The 19293-nt window shown below is 44.5% G+C and overlaps 1 protein-coding gene and 1 pseudogene across 1 annotated transcript in view; one reads left to right on the forward strand and one right to left on the reverse strand.

The window, feature by feature from the left end:
- Window positions 1-269: 269 nt before the first annotated feature.
- Window positions 270-849, reverse strand: LOC114498014 (annotated as a pseudogene).
- Window positions 850-5644: 4795 nt separating this feature from the next.
- The window catches only part of INPP5F (inositol polyphosphate-5-phosphatase F), a 67904-nt gene continuing 54255 nt past the window's right edge, over window positions 5645-19293 (forward strand). The window contains exon 1 of the mRNA XM_028512489.2: window positions 5645-5948. Within this exon, the coding sequence (XP_028368290.1) occupies window positions 5852-5948 (97 nt within the window). The 5' untranslated portion in view covers window positions 5645-5851. The remainder of the gene's footprint in view (window positions 5949-19293) is intronic.

Here is a 19293-nt window from a genome sequence, read left to right on the forward strand (position 1 = left end):
AAATTCGGACAGTTGTAATAGCCTAAATGATAAAATATAATTTTAAAAAAGATTTTATTTATTTATTTATTTTTAGAGAGGGAAGGGAGGGAGAGAGAGAGAGAGAGAGAAACATCAATGTGCGGTTGCTGGGGGCTGTGGCCTGCAACCCAGGCATGTATCCTGACTGGGAATCGAACCTGCGGTGCTTTGGTTTGCAGCCCGCACTCAATAAAATATAATTTAAAAAAAGGTATTAGGAAATCTAAAAATAAAAAGCAATGTATGAAGAATAAAAACAGCTAGGTCTGGGACTCCTGGCTTGTCAAAGCAAAATGTCCTAGATCCTTAGGTAATAAGTTACCTAAACATATCTTTTTGGTTGTGGTGGAAGAATGAGTTTTACACACACACGTACACACATGTGCAAGATAAGTATAATTTTTTAAAAATAAAAACAATCCCGCAGGATTTATTGTCATTTGGTAATAACATAAGGGTGATCAAAGCAATATGAATAAATGTTTAACAACTATACCCCCAACAAAGGACACCTAAAAACACAACCTGTGATAACTTCGAAACAATTTCTCACTTTATTAGCCATTTCTAGTTAGAGACACTTTGGAGCAGAGTAATATTATCTGACACAGTTGTTTTCTTGACTTTGTTTAAGGATGATTCCCTTTTGTATCATCTAATACGGTTCATATACTCATCAAAACCAATGATACGGTCCTCTGTCCGCACGTTCACTTGCTCCTAAAGCCATGCCTGAATCCGGGATCTACTCTGCAAGTATTTGAAGATGAGGTTGATGGGCTATACCATCACCTTCTGTACTTTTTAGCCCTGGCCACAGTACGCCATGGTGGAAGCTGATAAAGACCACACTAACTTATGCCTTTAAAAAAAAATGTTAAAGCATTAAAAGCACATGGTTATAAGCCCTGGCTGGGTAGTTCAGTTGGTTAGAGCATCGTACAGATACATCAAGGTTGTAGGTTTGATCCCTGGTCAGGGTACATACAAGAATCAACCAAAGAATGCATAAATAAGTGGAACAACAAATCAAGGTTTCCCTCTCTCTCTCTTTAAAAATTATTTTTAAAATGACAAGGAAAAGTTTTTACTCTCCCTTTATTCCTCATTGCCGCCCACTGCCACATATCGCCTCGAGATTTGCCTTCCTCAGAGGTAACCGCACCTAGTTATGTTCCGTTTCAGAATGTTCTGGACATATAAAAAAAATGATCTCTATCCCATCCTCCCCTTTGAAAAATGCAAATGGAATCCTTTAAAATACTATTCTGCAACTTGGATTTTTCTATTTAATGGTATACCTTGGACATTCTTCAAGCTAGTTTATGTAGGACTATTTTAAAAATTTTTAAGACACTTTTATGCCCTGGCTGGGATAGCTCAGTGGATTGAGCGCGGGCTGGGAACCAAAGTGTCCCAGGTTCGATTCCCAGCCAGGGTACATTCCTGGGTTGCAGGCCAGAACCCCCAGCAACCGCACATTGAATCTTTCTCTCTCTCTCTCTCTCTCCCCCCCCCTTCCCTCTCTAAAAATAAATAAATAAAATCTTTAAAAAAAAGGATTTTAAGATTTAAAAAAATTTTTTAAGACACTTTTTAAAAAATTTTATTTTCAATTACAGTTCACATTCAGTACTATTTTGTATTAGTTTCAGGTGTACAGCAGAGTGGTTAGACAACCACACACATTACAAAGTGTTTCCCTCAATATTTCCAGTGCCACCTGGCACCATGCGGAGTTATTGCAATATTATTGACTATATTCCCTATGCTGTACTTTAGAACTCCCTAATTTTTCAACTGTCTCATCTTCTTTTTTCATTGAAAAGTAAGTGCATAACAGAAAGGAACCGAGAAAGCTGGCTTTCCACAAATATGAAATTATCACTGCGAAAGTCTGTACCTTTCCTTTGGAAGGGGCTTAGATGCAAAGAACACAGTCCATTTTTCTTCTCTCTCACACACACCGAGTTAGTTATTCCAGCTGGTTTAAACAGTAACTTGGGTCCTTGACTAATTTATCAGGCCATGCAATGAAATAGCCGGCTATGCTTTTTAACCCCCAAAGCATAGAAATGAAGGAGAGATGGCCTTCTTCATTAAACAAAGTAGCACCCTCTCATTTAGACCAATGTAATGGTCCCCTGAGGGACTTTCCCCCTTTCTGTTCCGTGTTTGTTTAATTTTATGTATGTCTCAGTGCTCCAAAGTGGTAATTACAATTTCCAGTTGTCCCTGATAAAGTTATAGGAGGAAGTAGCACATGTTTCTTGGCAGGCAAATCCATGAGAAATTGGCTGATGTTTGAGCAAATGTAACAATTGGCTTCTGAGTGTGTTGGGACGTTAAGTACCCCCAACTGCTGACCTAAGAAATTAGCAGCCTCCTGGAAGGCAGAATATGTTTTTTTTTGTTTGTTTTTAAATTTCTCCTGTGGGAGATTTCTCATATGCAAACAAGACTGAAGAAAGTTCTTACAGACCACACACAAGGCTGTGGTCAAGTGTGACAGGAGATGATGTCAAAAGTCAGATTGCACCAGAGGGTACTAGAGTTTGATCAGAACCCCAAATCTCAGAGACAAATGATAAACTTGACATCGAAGGCCAAACTGATCATCAAAGTTGCGACAATTGCCATCATTGTTTGTGTAGGCTTAACTACGTGGACTCATTTTCTCAAATTCCTTGATTGCAGGGCTGGAAAACCCCTAGTGGTCATCTCTTTTAATAAATAAGCAAACCGAGACTGAGAGATTTCGTGGCTTGGCTGAGCTCACACAGAACTGGCTAGAACCTAACACCCTAGTGAGTATATTTCAATTAGTATAAGTATACCATGCATGTAAAAGAAGATATAAAATATGTATGACGGTTTTCTCGTTTAAAAAACCAGAACAGCATCATAAACTGCACTATAACCTGGGTGCCACCATTCAGGGGCAGGGTGGCCTCGAATTAGGAAGCTGGAAGGGAGGGATGAAGATAGGGAGGCCAGCCAGGGAGAAGCTTCAGGAACACCTGACAGGCAAGCCAGCTGAGGCAGTCGACTGGGGACATAATATCTGCCAAGGCCAGGACATTTTCCATAGCACAGAAAGTCCCATGAGAGGCAAGTCCCATCCTCTTTCACTCATTCTGCTCAGCCAGGCCAGGGCTCTTCCTACCCCAAAGTCAAGCAGGTATTTAGAGCAAGAGGGAGAGAACGGTGTACAACTAGGTCAGAGGGATTCCAGGAAATTTTTCCTTCGGGTTTTTGTCTGTTAGGGCTCTGCTTGTTAACTCTGCGTTTACAGGTAACCAACCCCCCACAATGGTATTAGTTAAGGGTTGATTGCTCTTTACTGCTAAACTGCTGTCAGGCAAATGTTTGCAATTCATTTCATGGGAAATAGTAGTGCTTACCTCAGACACACATTAGAATTCTCTGGGGAGCTTTGAAAAAAAAAAACACACCAAAAACTGATACCAGAGCCCACCACAATTAAATTCTGGTTTATTTAGTTTGCGATTCAAACATGGGTAGGTTTGCAAAACTCCCCAGCCCCAAGCGATTCTAACAGGTAGCCAGGGTGGGAACCACTATAGGTTTAAAACATCAGGCAAAGTTTCCGTCAACTAAGCAACTGCTTTAAAATTTACAATAGCATTGTTCTCTTCACATCTGGCAATGTGATTCACTAAAAAATAATGAAGTCATTTGTAGAACATTCTGCCTTCATAGGGCTTTCTCATTCTGTATTCATTTATTTCTGCTGAGGAAAGTCAATGTATGACTGAATTCAGCCGTAGATCTGAAACTGATGGTTCCACTGAAACTTCTTACCCCCCATTTCTATTATTTTTTGTGTCTAAATCACATCACAATGATTTGATATGGTAATTATTCCCCCAGACTTTTATGGTGAGGTGTCTGGGCGGCATGGAAGGCATGGTACTTATCGGAGATTGCAGGACATTTTGTCATCAGGGGACTTTCTGTGCTATGCAAAATCAACAAAGAAATCAGTGTGGGCTGGAATAATTAGTAATGTGGAACTCCTTCCTGTGTCTGGGTCCTTTCACTTTGATCAAAGCAGAGGTAAAAAGCATTACCTTGCTTTTCTGGTCTCCTACTTTGTCTTTTTTTCTTCTCTTCTAAAGCAATGTTATTTAAAAAATTTATTTTAGAAAGAGTGAGGCACACACACACACACACACACACACACACACAGGATCAGTTATGCCCACCCAGTTTCCAGATTTTCAGCCGGGGTGCTGCCAGAATTTTTAAAACATACAATAGGTGACTATTTTAGTCCAGGGCACTGAACTCTTTTCCCTTAGACTGTCAAATAAAAAAATGACAGCAGCCAACACAATAGCCATCTGATGTGAGTGAACCAAAATGACACCTATTTTTGGTCAGATTGGCAAAAATTACATTTTTTGGTGGGCCACAGAATTTTAGTAATTAGTTTATGTGTGCCATGAGATGAAAAAGGTTGAAAATCGCTGCTCTAAGTCATTAGAAAAGGCAGGATAGAGGAGTAGAAAGGCTCACTGATTTATCAAAAGGGCAGTGTGTGGAAAGGTCATTTAATTCAACCACCACCTGAGACCAGAAGATCTTCCTGAAATGATCCAGGTGGATTACACCTGGAACCGGGCCTGGCACTGGGGCCCGACTCGCACAATTCTGTTCACGAAGCCAGCTGGCCTGAGAGAGACAGCTCAAGGATACTCAGGGCTTCCTCCTTCCGCAAAAGGTTCTCCAGCTATCTTGCCCTTGTCAGACCACATCCATCCTCTTCATTAATTGACTTATTTTATGAAGTCTTCTCAGATCTATCCTGCTCAATTTGGGACACGCTAGCTTCTGAACTTTGCTCCTTCCCCCGGCCACTTAGAGCCCTGCGCTACTAATAGTGGTGTATTTCCTATTGTTACATGCTCCTCGTTGACGTGCACTTATTGAACGCCTGCTGTTGTCGACGGCCCCAAGGTTCTAAGAGGAAAGCCAAAATAAGACAGCCCAGCTCCAGCACAGAGCCTGGATGGACAGTCCCTGACCCCAGCCCCACCCCAGCCAGCCCCATGGCTGGCTGGCCGGGTTGTGCGGGCAGCTGGTGCCTCTGGAAAGGAGCCGGTTTCGAGTTGGATTTAGGGAGTCGGCCTGTCTTTTCTCCGGGCCGGTGAAAGGCACGAATAACCTGCTGGCGTGGGCAGGGAGGCCCATGAGTGGGCTTCCGTTCCAAAGGCCACAAGGAAGGAGGACGGCCAGCCTGACTCAGCCGGGACCGGGTTCTGCCCGCGGTGCAGGCAGCGGGCAGGCCGGCCGGCCGAACGAGCGGGGGAGAGGGAAGCTGGGGAGGCTGATGAGGGAGGAAGCGGAGCCTGGGGGCGGTTGCTGGGGGAATAAACTCGGGGGAAGCGGGAGGAGCGCAGGTGGCCGGAAAGGGTAGACGCCCGGAGTCCGGGAAAAGAGGCGCGGTGCGGCCGGAGCCAGGCAGTGGGAGGAGCCTGGCGGGAGTCGGGGGCGGGGCCAGGCGAAGGTTGGAGCCGGGGGAGGAGCCGGGGGAGGAGCCGGGCGGAGCCCGACGAGGGGAGGAGCCGGGGGGGAGAGGCCTCTGGAGCCACCGCCGCTGCCAGTCGCCGCCGGCCGCCGCCTCCGGGGCGCGTTCTCTCGCGGGTCCCGCCGCCTGGGCGCTCCCTCAGCCGCCGCTGCCGGGGGCGCGGGCTCTGGCGGCCCCGGCGGACGAAGACGCTCCGCGAGCTCCGCGCGCTCCCCGCGGGCCGCCGCCGCCGCCCGGGCCCGGGGGCCGCCGCCTCCCTCAGCTCCCCGGGCCGGCATGGAGCTCTTCCAAGCCAAGGACCACTACATCCTGCAGCAGGGCGAACGCGCGCTGTGGTGCAGCCGCCACGATGGCGGCCTCCAGCTCCGACCCGGTGAGGCCGGCGGCGCGGGGTCACCCTGGGCCTGGCGCGGCGGGGCGGGGCGGGGGGCGAGGAGGGGGCGCGGCCGGGCCCCTCCGCCCGCGACCGCGGAGGGCGCCGCCTGCGGCCCTGGCGGGCGCGAGCGAGGGCGCGCGAGCTGTCATAATTTCCTGACGGAGGGAGCGATCGCCCGGTCCCTGCCCCTCGGCGGGGACAAAGGGCCGGCGACCCTCGTCCCTCGGAGATGCCTCCGCGTCGAGCGCGGCCGGGCATCCCCCGGAGGGCGGGCGCGAGCTGCCAGCAGTCGGGGTCCCGCCGGAAAGTTCGAGAGAAGTACCCCTGGCCTTAGAGGCCCCTTCCACTCCGAGCGGCCTCTGGCGCGTCCTTCGCCACAAGTTCTGGGTTCGAATCCGGCCCCCGGGCCACAGGCGACCCCAGTTCAGTGACGCGTGCCGTGGGAGCCTCACTCTGCCGACACCTGTTTCTAGTCCTTCTTTAAAGTCGCGGTTCATTCTGGTTACCCCACAGGCGTCCGATTTTCAAGCCCCTTTCCACTGATTTTAGTATCACAGTGAAATTGTACTGTAATGTCCAACTTTTAATATTTTTGTGTGATTCACTATGGGGCGACGCGGGATGGGTCGTGGGTCCGTGTTCGGGGTCAGGGAAGCTGCCCGTTCGCGGTGGGAAAATCGGTTCCCAGTGGCGAGTTCCACCGCAGCCGGGCCTCGTGGCTTCCGACAGGCTGGGGGCACTGGTAGCACCTCCGCCTCCGGGGTCGTCCGTCCTCTTCCTCGCCGCCGCCTCCGTAGACACCTTTCCGGGTAGAAGCGAGAGAAGAGAGCTCGTGGAAGAAACCGAGCATTTCAAACGTGCTCACGGGCGATCTCGGCAAAGGAGTTGCGTGGTAGCGCTTGAAAAGTGTAACAGGTCCGAGGGAGCTTTTCCTGTTGCCGCAGTCACCTTCGTGGGATGGTTTCCGGGGATCCGGGCCTTCGTGTATCCCACTCCCAGCCCCCGGGATAGCCTTCCGGGGCAGGTGCGGCTGGTGGGGTCGCTGAGGTCACCGGGAGGGCATCGCTGCCCCGGAGGGCCTGCGGGCCTGCTGGCGGGTGTGCTGGGAAGGAGGGCGTGTGTTTTTCATAGACGCCGGGTGTATTTTCCCGCCAGTTTGCATCGTGTCCTCTCTTCGGGATGGAGGAGAAACTACTGCCCCCAGACATGGTTCGCGATGGTCTTGGGACACAAGTTGTTGTCGGTTGGCCGATTTTGGCTTCTCTCTGTTTCTCCTGATTGGACCATTGTGCCTGGCTCGCCCCTGGCCCCGACCCCCACCCTCATCACCCCCAGAGTGTGGGCTCATGAGGCTCCGAGTTCAGCTTGCGGAGGGGGCGCTGGCGCACTCGCCCAGGCCGTGGAAGAGCCCACTCTGTAGGTTAACTATTTGCAGCTGCGGGAACGTGCGATCCTCCCCCGCCCCTGGGACAGGACGCGGTTCTGTGCCTCCTTTCCTCGGCTGTGAAGTGACGGCCGGCTCCTCAGGCCTGGTCCCTACGGAAAGTGCTGTTTAGCACAATGCCAAGTTGTCCGGTGTCCGTACGTCTTGGAGGGCAGGAGTCGACGTGGGTGTGTTCCGTGAGAAACACTCAGAAAACCTCTCGGCAGTCGCCGGTGAGTCTGGCGGTGGTGAGCTGGGCGGCGCATGGACAGCGTGGGCCGCGTTGTCTCCCTTCGTAGGGCCACTCGCTTCTTTCTCGGAGCCCCGAGGTCGACAGGCGTGAACCGCGCTGGCGGATGGCACGGCACAAGGTAGCGTCACAGGAGTCCTCTGAACGGGAGGGCTCTTAAGTGAATCCGTTGTCCTTCGGTTTGGTTTGTTCAGTTCTTATCCGCGGGAGGCCCTCCTGCCCTGATGGTGGCTTGCGGGTCAGCTGGTCCTCTGACGTGAAGTCCTCCTCTCCCCCAGGACACCGGCCAGCGTCTTAGCTGGCTGTGGGCGGGCACGCGGCCCATGCCCCTAAGCTGCAGAAGCTCAGATAAGACACAGATGTGAGGCTTTTGTGGCTCAGGAATACCCACCGGCTAACCTGGGCCTAGATCTGGGATTAAGCCATGTGGTTTGAGTTACTGTTTATACATCCAAAGTCCACACCCGAAGGCAAATTAAAAACTTTTTTTTTCTACATAAAATGTCTGTAGCCTGTGCAGTTAGGATTAGCTCACCTCTTAGGATGTAGCCAACCACAGACTGAGGTAGACTGAAGATCTAGAGGAAGGAAGAGGCCATTATATTTCAGAAGTCACAGCCTGTTTTGATCTTCAGGTGTTCAAGTAGAGCCAGTGAGTAAAGAGGAACCCCATGCACTTGACCAAAGAGTTCGTCCTCTCCAGACTGAAGTCCTTTTTAAAGACTGGCTGTTAATAATGGTATTTTAATTGGATAAGTGCTTTTCAGATCTTTTTCTATAGAATCACTTAAAATTCTTTTTATTTTATTGGGACCTCTTCCCTCTGCTTTTATGGCCAGTTTTGCTCCTGTTTCTAATGACAGCATTTAAACTCTTTCATTATTTCCAATTGGCTATTCAACTGAATAGATTACTCACCGAGTTCTTTCTATCTTTTCCAAAGGGCCGTATTATAAGACCAAAAAAGCCTGTGGGCATTGTGTGTGTAGGGTTTTTTTTTTTTATGTTTATGGTTATTGAACAATCTGAATCAGGCCTTTGTTTTTTTCTTAGAGACGTCAGAAGGATCAGCATTGATATCAAAGTTAAAATGACCATTTCCTTATCCTGGAATGCTCGTTACTCTCAGCCTCATTTCCTCCTAGTTTATTCTCCCGGGTGGTGGCAGACACATCCCGGTTGTCACGGCCCCCTGTGCTCACCCTAGCCCGCATTCCTGGGGCAGAGTTCTGGTCACAGTAAACGCATTGCTGTGTATCCAGGTGCTTTATGCACCTAGTGCACACTTTGATGGTAGCCCTTACTGAGCCATGTAATAATAGTTTCCATACTTTTCCCTCAGGGGGCAGTGCATTTCCCAAGGGAAGGACCGTACTTGACTCATCTTGGTATCTCAGGGCTCTGGAGTGCTTAGGATACAGAAGGCATTTTTGGTTGAGTTGAGCTGAGTTAAATTTAAGTCCAAGTTTTCTCTCAGTAATGTCATTGCCATAAAAATAGGATGTTTCTTGTGTTGTTGATCACTCATTTTAGGCCCTGTTTTGAATAGCTTCTAACTGGGGTAGAAAATCTTTGTCCACCTGGGTGAGGAAAGAAATGAGAGAAAAGGTGCATTTCCCCTTGTGTGTGTTTTTCCTATCTGATTTAATATCACCCTTAAAAAAAATCTTTGACTCTGACCGTGTGGGGCTCGGTTGGTTGAATGTCCTCCTGCAAAGCGAAAGGTCACGGCTGGTTTGATCCTCCGTCAGGGGACGTGCCTGGGTTGTGGATTTGGTTCCGAGTCAGGGGTGTGTACAGGAGGCAGCCAATTGATGTTTCTGTCTCTCTCTCCCCCCTCCCTTCCTCTTTCTCTACAATCAATAAAAAAATTAAAGTCTTTGTATTCCTTATCTTTAACATGGTTTACTTTTTCCTATTTTTTCTTCTTCTAGTTAAACAGTTGAGAGTATTGTTATTTCTTCTGACCTTTTTATTTTTTTAAGCGTAGTGAGTCGTCTGTAGCATTGCTTTTTGGTGGTTGCTTATGTCTATTGCGAGGTGGCCACTAGAAAAAAACATCTAGGTTGTTTTATTTTCTACCAGGGAAAGTGATAAAACACTGTGTAAACATTCAATAATTTCCTGAGAGTGCAGTTTCACTATCTGAGAGTAAGGATTGTACAATGACTTAAAAACTTCACCAGGAGTATAATAAAGTTTTCCGTTGGGAAAGGGTAATATGGTCTTATCTCTTCAGTTTTGAAACTGCTTCTATTGTCCTGTGCCTTTGTCTGATATGATTGTGTTATGCAATTTACCAAAAAGATGGTGACGTGTCTGGCACGCGCGTACCATTCATAAACCTATACACTATGGAAAGAGAGAGAGGTACTCTGAATGATGAATACCGGTGAATGTTTTTTGGAGGAGATACTAGCTATTAATTAGAATGTACAGAAACATAAAAAAGTATTTCTATTCTTATTTTTTGAGAATGAAATTATTTTTAGTGTGTCATATGAAGTTAACTTTTTTGGAATGAGAAATTATAGTTGTGGAATTGAAATCCACATAGGAGCTTTTTTTCTCTTTTCAGGATCATATTTTATGAAACTATATTCAGTGTATTTAGAGTTTTGTGTCATTTGGTATTTACTTTGACAAGAAAGCTTTTGAACTTTAGAAAAACTGTGCTAAAGAATCATAAATTACCACGACAAAATATAATAGCACATTTTAATTTAAAAATTAATTATTAAACATATTGTAAAAATCTTGTTGAATAACCAGCTTTATTTCTAGTGGTTTTACCCTTCAGTTTCTTTAAAGTAGCTCAGCAGTTTTGATACCCAGAACTACTTTTTACCCCACATTTTGTATTTCTAATAAGCTGTTGGTTGATCATGTCTGTATGTTTATTTTTATGAACACTTATTTTTAAGCACTTACATTCCCTCATCTTTCCAAAGTTTTTTCTTCCTTCTTGGGCTAGAAAAAAAGACAGAGTCTTTCTAAGAAGGCAGATGACAGTTTTTGGATTCAGATTTTGTAGACAAAGGGAAGTCTTTGAACATATTTTGTTGTTGACATTGCTAAAGGAGATTCATAGTAGTTAATAATAACTTTTCTTTATTGAGCATTTTTCTGACCCAGACACTGTATCCCCACAGACCTCAGAAGGGTTTATTATTATCCTTGTTTTGTAGGTGAGGAGACTGAGGCACAGACAGGTAATAATTCAAGTTCACAGAGTAAGCGGGGAGAGTTGTGCTTCAGCTCAGCATGTGACTCCAAAGCCAGATTTCCCTCAGTATTGACAGAAATGTTTTATAAACCTTCCTACCTCTTTGACTATGAAGTGATAGGATTTATATTTTTATGGATACTACTGAAATATATCTTTAGCTATTATAATCATTGGAGTATAGCCTGAATAGAGAATTATAGCCTCTCATATGTCAAAGCACAAACACTGAGGGAGGTCAATACAGAAGGAAAAGGTTGATAAAGGGGCTACGGGTTGGTTCTTTGACCCAACACCTACCCCTGACTTCTTGCAAAATTAGTTTGTATGGTTACAGGGAATGTTCTTATGTAATAGATTGACTGGTTGTTTTTCCAGTTACAGTCAGTTTATCAGGTTTCTCTTCTTAAGTTTTTAGAACATCTGCAGTTTGGGAAGGGAATAGATACAGGGTAGATCTTTGTGCAGAAACATTGATAAGTACTGGATGGGAACTATTTCAGCCTGTGATGAGCAACCTGAAGCCTTTGGAAGAGTCTAGCTTTGCAAGAGTCCTAGATCCAATTTCACAGGCATCTTTTCAGAGCCTACAAAGCAGAGAGGGAATGGCTGAGAAAAAGCCTTTTCTTAGGGTAACTACCTTCAAAGAAGGGAGGGACTTTTGTAGAATCACTGGTCCCTAAGTGCTCTGCTTTGACCAGGGTACAGCCAGAAACCGGGGTGCCCTGACAGCTTAGTCTTTCAGGAACCTGGCCACATGGGTGCTGCTCCAGGACGCCCAGCAGAACAGCTACCCCTTGTACTACCTGCCCAGCCTGATTCATCCAGAGCAAAGAGGAGAAGATGGAGATTCATCACCATACCCCTAGCACCTGGCCCACAGCAGGTCTTCTGTAAAAACTGTGTTGAATGAATTGAAGTAATACTAGTCTCTGGACGACCCTCTTGGAGCAGCAAAGAGGTTGTTGGGAGGATTAAATGGAGAATATAAGAACAGAAGGCCAGAATGCTGCCTCTTTTGCTAAAAAAAAATCGTGCTAATTTCTCGCTTTATTCAGTAAGGTGGGTAATCTAACTGCTAAGTTTGGGATTCAGTAAACTTGTTCTCTTTTATTTTAAACTTTCTTCTTTTTCCTTTTTAAGATTTTACTTATTTATTTTACAGAGAAGGAAAGGAAAGGAGAAAGATAGGGAGAGAAACATTGATGTACAAGAAATGACATTGATGACTGCCTCTCACATGCCCCCAAGCCGGGGACCTGGCCCACAACCTAGGCATGTGCCCTCACTAAGAATCAAACCAGTGACATCTTGGTTCACAGGCTGCCACTCAGTCCACTGAGCCACACCAGCCAGGGCCAATTTGTTCTCTTTTCAAATGAAAGTAAATGGGACCCAGAGACATTTTTATTTGTTTTGAACTGACTCTTATGCCAAAAAAACAAAAGAAAGTTGATGATTTTTGTTCTCGTGATTTATGACAAAATGAGCTGTTGTATTTGCAGATGAATACTAGACTATTGGAAAAATCAAACTAGTTTGTCTGTGCTATTTATTGATTTAGTGAAATCTCAGAGCCATAGTCTAAACCCTTGGTGTGGTTTTATGGGGATTTAAATGTTAGGTCTTTACAAGCTGTTTACTGATTCTCTGTGTACCTTTTTGTTAACTTCTATTCCTATTCAAATATGTCTTAAAATATTACCTTTTAAAATCTAGCATTGCAAACACAAGTCTGAAAATTAATAGCAGTGTCATAGAACTGTAACAAATAATTACTTGTTAGCTGGTTAAGTCATAATCATTATATGCCAACTGACCAGAATTGAACTGAAAAGAACATTTGAGTTGGATTATGTTTAGCAAAATAGAGCAATTTTTAAAAAATATCAGTTGCTGTTGGTAATCTTAAAAATTATGTATAAATAGTATTTTAAAAGTGAAGATAAACACTGAATATTTAGTATTGTAGTACTATCACAACACATACTGGTAGTATCTTAATTAAATCCCATGCTCTGTTAGAATGACTCACTTTCTGGTTGCTGTGAGACCCTAAAAGGAACTACTCATTCAGAAAAAATATCCACTCCTGCCTGCTTTCTTTGGGAAGGCTGGTTGAATGAAATACAGGTTGGTTTTAGGTCAGTGTTCCTTGGTGTTTTTTCTTTTAAGTGACTTCATTTTAATTTCAGGTTCTTTCAAGTTTGCCTTTGCATTTCTTCCACTTGACAGTGGGATGTTTAAAAGTACATTCAGCCCTGGCTGTGGTTTGTCATGGTTTGTGAATGTATGGCTCAGTGGATCGAGTGCCGGCCTTCGAACCAAAGGGTCCCTGGTTTGCTTCCCAGTCAGGGCATGTGGGACAGGTCCCCAGTTGGGGGCACATGAGAGGCAACCACGCATGGATGTTTCTCTCCCTCTCCTTCTCCCTCCCTTCCCCTCTCTCTAGAAATAAATAAATCAAGTCTTAAAAGAAAGAACAGTACATTCACTTTCTTTATAAATCGTATTCTTTGAATCAGCTTCCATGAGTGTCCAACCTTTTGGCATCTCTGGGCCACACTGGGAGAAGAGTTGTTCTAGGCCACATTAAACACATTGCGACACGTAATCACAAAGAATTCTCATACTGTTTTAAGTAAGTTTACAGTTTTGTGTTGGGCAGCCATCCTGGGCTGCATGCGGCCTGCGGGCCACAGGTTGGACACCCCTTACGCTGAGCTGAAGTCCCACAGTTTCTGCAACGGTCAGTATATACAGTCTGAAGCAGTTCATACTGTCTAACTGAAATGTTAGGAAATTTTAAACATGCCACATGCTTCTACTTTTAGTTTGCATGTATAATAATGATGCTCACAGTGTCATTACACATTGCTCTAATGGCAAATACACATGTTTTTCTCCCCTCCAGGGAATCGCTGTGATGGGCAGACCTGAGTTGAGCTGAGTCACGGTTTGCCAGTCTCCCTTCTGGGCAGTTGTGCTTCTTGACCTCCAGGATTTGTCTCTCCTTCTCTAGTAGCTATGGCATCTATTCCCCTTTGCAGCTTTCAAAAATTCCCTTTTCTCAAAGAAGCGCCCCCTCCCCCCTTCTACTTTAGCATTCTACTTCTTTCTCCTTCCAAATATATTAAAGCCAAATTCCTGTGTAGTCATTTACGTATTCTCTCAGCAAACATTTATCAAAGACCTGTCTGCTGGGCATTGTGCCAAAGCGAAGAGATGGTTAACACACTGTCTGCCCTCGCCAAGGATGTGGCCCGGTGGGGGAGAGACACACACGAGGCTCTGGAGTGGAGATGCTATGACAGGGCTGTAAGAGGGGTTCTGTGGGAGAGCGGAGCTGGGTCTTGAAGCCTGAGGTCTCAGTGTTTTGTTTTTTTCTCCCAAGATGGTAAAAACCTCTTTTTTTTCCTAATAAAGAACATGGGAAGAAAGGCGCTCTTTAATTTTATTCTGTGAAGTTTCTTCCAGCTGTAAGTTGTCTGATCATTTCTCTCTCTGAGTGGAAAGCCGTGGAAGAAACAGGCTCTCTGCACTTGTGGACTTTTAGGGGCTTTTTTTTTTGTCTTGCCAGAAATAACTCTTTTTATGTTCAGCGCCTTCATTCTAAGTGGGTACTCAAAACAGCAAAAGAAAACAAAAGAATCCGAGGGTGACCCGTGCCTAACGGGCCAGACTGAAGCGGTGCGGGGCTCCCAGTCTTGGTGGTCTTTGCCGGATCCGGCAGCAGCTCTTCATTTGACTGGAGGGTGGGTTTGAAGGCAAACTTGTTGTCGGTGAGGACTTACCGTGGCACAAGCACTATGCAGACACTCCTAGATGGAAGCGAGCAGGTCCGTTTTGAACAAAGTTTCCAGGGAAAGCTAGGAAATTATTTAAGCACCAGCTGGAATAAAAGTTGCACTTATTTAATGATGGAAGTGCTAATTTTCTGTATCTCAGTTTAAGAGCTCTAAAATGAGGGAAGGAAAATACCAACTGTTAGCTCAGTTGTGCCCTCATTTGGCTCTCAGAATCCTATTTCTGAAAGTTATATCAAAGGATAATTTTTGGGAGAGCAGAATGTGAGAGACGTATTTCAACACATTGCTATGTTTCTTGGGTGATGCGTTATGAATTTATTATTCAAAGATTCATCTAATCCTTGTTTGAACTGGTTATATTTTCGGCCTCTTTAGGTTGCGTTTGGAAAGTTGTGACTCAAGCTGTACTTTCACTTATTCTCAAACGATGTCTTTTAAACATGTGTCCCCTGCATTTTTATTCCGAATGTACTGTAATCTCCACACCTCTCATAATTTTATATGTATCCATTAGGTTTTCCCAGGACCTAATGACGTTATTTGATCTTTCATGAAAGTCTCTTTCTTTAGTTATCTCCTGTTTTTTGTTTTTTTTTTTTGAGTTGTACTAGATCTTTCTTGAAATGTCACTATTAGGACTTGATGCTTCAGATAGAGAACAACTTTTGGTGTAGAGTTTAAAAATCCGTTTCTAATATCCTTCATGATCGTGATCAAAACTTCGTGACCCCTTTGCTGCACTGTAATCAGATGCCTCTTTTAATAGAGAAGTGTAGATATTCTTTTTTAAAGGATCTTACTTTTATTTATTTATTTTTAAAAAGATTTCATTTATTAATTTTTTTTAGAGAGGGGAAGGGACAGAGAAAGAAACGTCAATTGTGGTTGCCTCTCGAGTGCCCCCTACTGGGGACATGGCTCGAAGCCCAGGCATGTGCCCTGCCTGGGAACTGAACTGGCCACCCTCTGGTTCACAAGCCGGCACTCAATCTACTGAGCCACATCAGCCAGGGCTAGACCAGCTTTTATGTCAGTTCACTATATTATGAGATCTTTATGCAATTTATAGTACTTTATTACGTGAAAGAGTTTAAAGTTGTACATGGCACAGGTATCATCTTTGAAGCAAACCGATAGGATAAAACTAAATCTACTCATGCACATTCCACCCATTAACTTATAATCATTTAGGCTAGTACAGTAGTTCCCCCTTACCTGAGGTTTCCCTTTCCTCAGTTTTAGCTACTCTCAGTCAACTGAGGTCTGAAAATATTAAATAGAAAATTCCAAAAATAATTATGAGTTTTAAATTGTGCGCTGTTCTGAGTAGTGTGATGAAATTTCATACTGTCCCTGCCCATTAGTCACTTAGTTTATCAGACAAACTGTCAAGGTCCTGTAGTGCTTGTGTTCAAGTGACCCTTATTTTACTCAGTAAAGGCCACAGAGTGCAGGAGCAGTGGTGCTGGCAACTCAGATATGCCAGAGGAGCCATACATTGCTTCCTTTAAGTGAAAAGATGAAAATTCTCCACTTAACAAGGAATGAAAAAAATCGTATGCTAAAATTGCTAAGGTCTATGATAAGAATGAATCTTTTATCCATGAAATTTCTAGATTTGTAAATTAAACTTTATCATAGGTGTATATGTATAGAAAAAATTAAATATAAGGTTCTGTGCCACCACTATGGGTGGCACCCACTGTGCCAACCCACCCCACAATAAGGGGAGACTGCTGTAATTCCCAACTTGGCTGCACGGGAGAATCACCTGGAGGAGCTTTACAAAATACCTGCGTCAGGGCCCCACCCTAGCCCATTGAGTCAGACTCTCTGAGGGGTGGGGCCTAGGCATCAGTATTTCATCACCCCCCAGATGATAATCAGGAGCAGCCGGAATGAGCAGCCAGTGAGTTGGTGTTCACACTGGGAAATCACCAGCTGCTAGCATTTCTAAATTGGATTAGCTCTTTAACTTGCTGAATGCCAGAAAATCATCACCAGTAGAGTGTTCAAAAAACCGTGTATCAAATTTTGCATTTTTAAGATGGCTCCTAAATCCAAATATTCTTTCATCTGTTTACCCTGACCAATTCAATTCCAAGAGCTGAAGCATAGATGAGCTAACAATTGGAACTTTCAGTTCCTCATTTTAGAACCCTTTTCCTCATCTCTTTGACTTTAGTGATTGTCTTTTCAGACCAATAATATCCATTGTCTTTAGCAGGAAATGAGACTTGGGTCTGATTATTTATGTGTACCCTGGCACCACCACCCCCACTTTTTTTTAGGCAAGTAAAACTGCCCATAAAGTTCAGCGGCAGTGAAAAACCCACGGTTGTTCTTGGGCCGAGAGAGTGTCGTCACTCTGGGCTCTTGGAATGAATGACTCATGCTCTCTTCAGGCACACAGTATTTAATCACTTTCTGTGTACCAGGAAGAGGAGGGCATGTGAAAATAGAAGCCATGAACTGCCAACTGAATCTGGAAATGTTGACCTACTGGGTCAAATAATTGAGCTTATGACGAAATACTTATATCCTTCGGCGTATGTTGCTGAAATTATTTCATTAATTAAAAATTGGCATTATTTGTAAAATGCTATACTTTCGTAATTTATAAGCAATATCTACTTTTACTAGATAACTTCGATAATGCCAAATTTCAAAACCTATTTGCAAACTTCAAACGTTTCTCTTTTGAATTTGTATCCTACATTGGAATAAACTGTTTGAAGGAAAGGTTAGAAAGCAGTACGCTTGTTGGAGCAGATGACTTACATGGCTGTTCTTTGTGGAAGGCCTGAGCCCACCGGCCTTTTCCTTTGCCACTCCCGTGCCTTCTGCCTCCAGAGTGGCCATTAATCCTGGTGAAGAGTGTCTGTTACTGGGTGTATCTAAGACATATGCTTAGACTAATATCATGTATACATCTCCTCTAGACTGACTACTAGTGCCAACTTTGTCTGTTTCCTTAATGAGGAGTAACAGATTAAAACACACGCACACATTTTGAGTGTGTGTCTATTGTGTGCCGGGCACTGTGCAGGGCAGCAGTCACAGCGGTTCCAAAAGACGTGTTGAGCCTCTTTGCTTGTGCCAGGTCCATCGCCTGTCTCGGGGCTCCCTTTCTTGCCTTGCCTCTGTCTCTTGTCTCTGATTCGGTGTGAGGAGCCATGGGCACCAGCTAGAGATTTGTTTCTCTGAATCTCTAGGTAAGTCTTTCATTGTGAGAAATCACATGCTCATCGTTGATTACATTTTTTGAAAGATAAATGCTTCTATCAAAAGTGCGTGTACAGCCAAGACTGTGTTTTAGGGCTTCCTTTAAAAATGATAACAATTTAAAATGCTAGTCCTATTAAAAGTCAGTGAAAGTCTAGACTTTTAGTCTAGAAAGTTGAGACTTTCAGTTGGTTAGTTGAACCTTTGTATTTAATATATTAGGAGTTATTTCTGCCTTTATTATTGTTTTCCATTTATTGTACTTTTTCTTCTGTATTTTTTTCCTGTTATCTTTTCCTGTCTTCCACTGGATATCTTGAATTTTTGCCAGGGCTTTTCTGTTGCTGATTGAAAGTTACCATTCTATTTATATTCTTCTATGGTTTCTCAAGACTTAAAACCCAGTACTTATTATTTTCACACACATAACTAAAATCTACCAATGGCTATGTTTTTTTCCCAAGCATAATTTTACCTCTGTTTAGCCTCTACTTCTTCTAGTTATTCTCTCTCTCTTTTTCTCTCTCTCTCACCAGCCCCTCCTCCCCCCACCGTGGCGGATTTAAAGGAGAGGAGGAAGCTGGCAGTCATGCTTGATTTGCCATTTGGGCCTGAACTGGGTTGCTGGGGCTGAGACTGGATGTTTAGTTTTGAGCTGCATCGGAGATGCAGATCTGCATTTCATATTACGAGGAAACAATTTTAGGGGCATATCTAGATATTGAGATTTTCATAAAACGTTTATTACTCTGAGGAGGTTGTCAGGAATTATGGTCTTACCATAAGATTTAATAAGTCAAAAACACTGAAGGTTGGTTTTTTTTTAAAGCCATGGGTAGATCCTTGAAATAAAAATCTATGAAGAGATTTACTGAGTGGTAGGAACCTGGAATTTTAAATGCATATACATTTCCCAACTTGAGCTAAGAGCTATTGAACATTTATGCCCCAGACATTGTGCTGGGCACTTTCATATAATTCTCTCATTTAATCTTAATAAAGACCCTGTAAGTTAGATGAAATTCCCATTTACAAAAGAGGGGACAGGAGCGGAGAGGGCTTCAGAGACTGTGGCAGAGCCAGGACTCTTTCCCTGGGGCGCTGTGCTCGGGCTGTGCACACGTCGTGCGTGCACCTGGAGACTCGTGTCAGGCTTCCCATTCCGGCGTCAGCTCCAGGCTGCCCTTGTACACGGGCTCATCTGGATCTCTGGCCTGGGGCCTGCCCCCTCCTGTCGGTCCTCTCCACGGGCCCTGATGTTCAGTCTCAAATGCAAGTCTGCCGTGTCTGGAGGAAATACCCCTGAGCTCACCATCTGTTGGCCTCTTGAATTAGTCCCTGTGTAGTTCTTCAGCCTCGTTCCTGCAGCCCCCTGCCTTCACCTTGGGGTCCCGCAGAACCGAGCTGTC

Source organism: Phyllostomus discolor, chromosome 5 (genome assembly GCF_004126475.2).
Source record: "Phyllostomus discolor isolate MPI-MPIP mPhyDis1 chromosome 5, mPhyDis1.pri.v3, whole genome shotgun sequence".
In the NCBI taxonomy this organism is placed as follows: Eukaryota; Metazoa; Chordata; class Mammalia; order Chiroptera; family Phyllostomidae; genus Phyllostomus; species Phyllostomus discolor.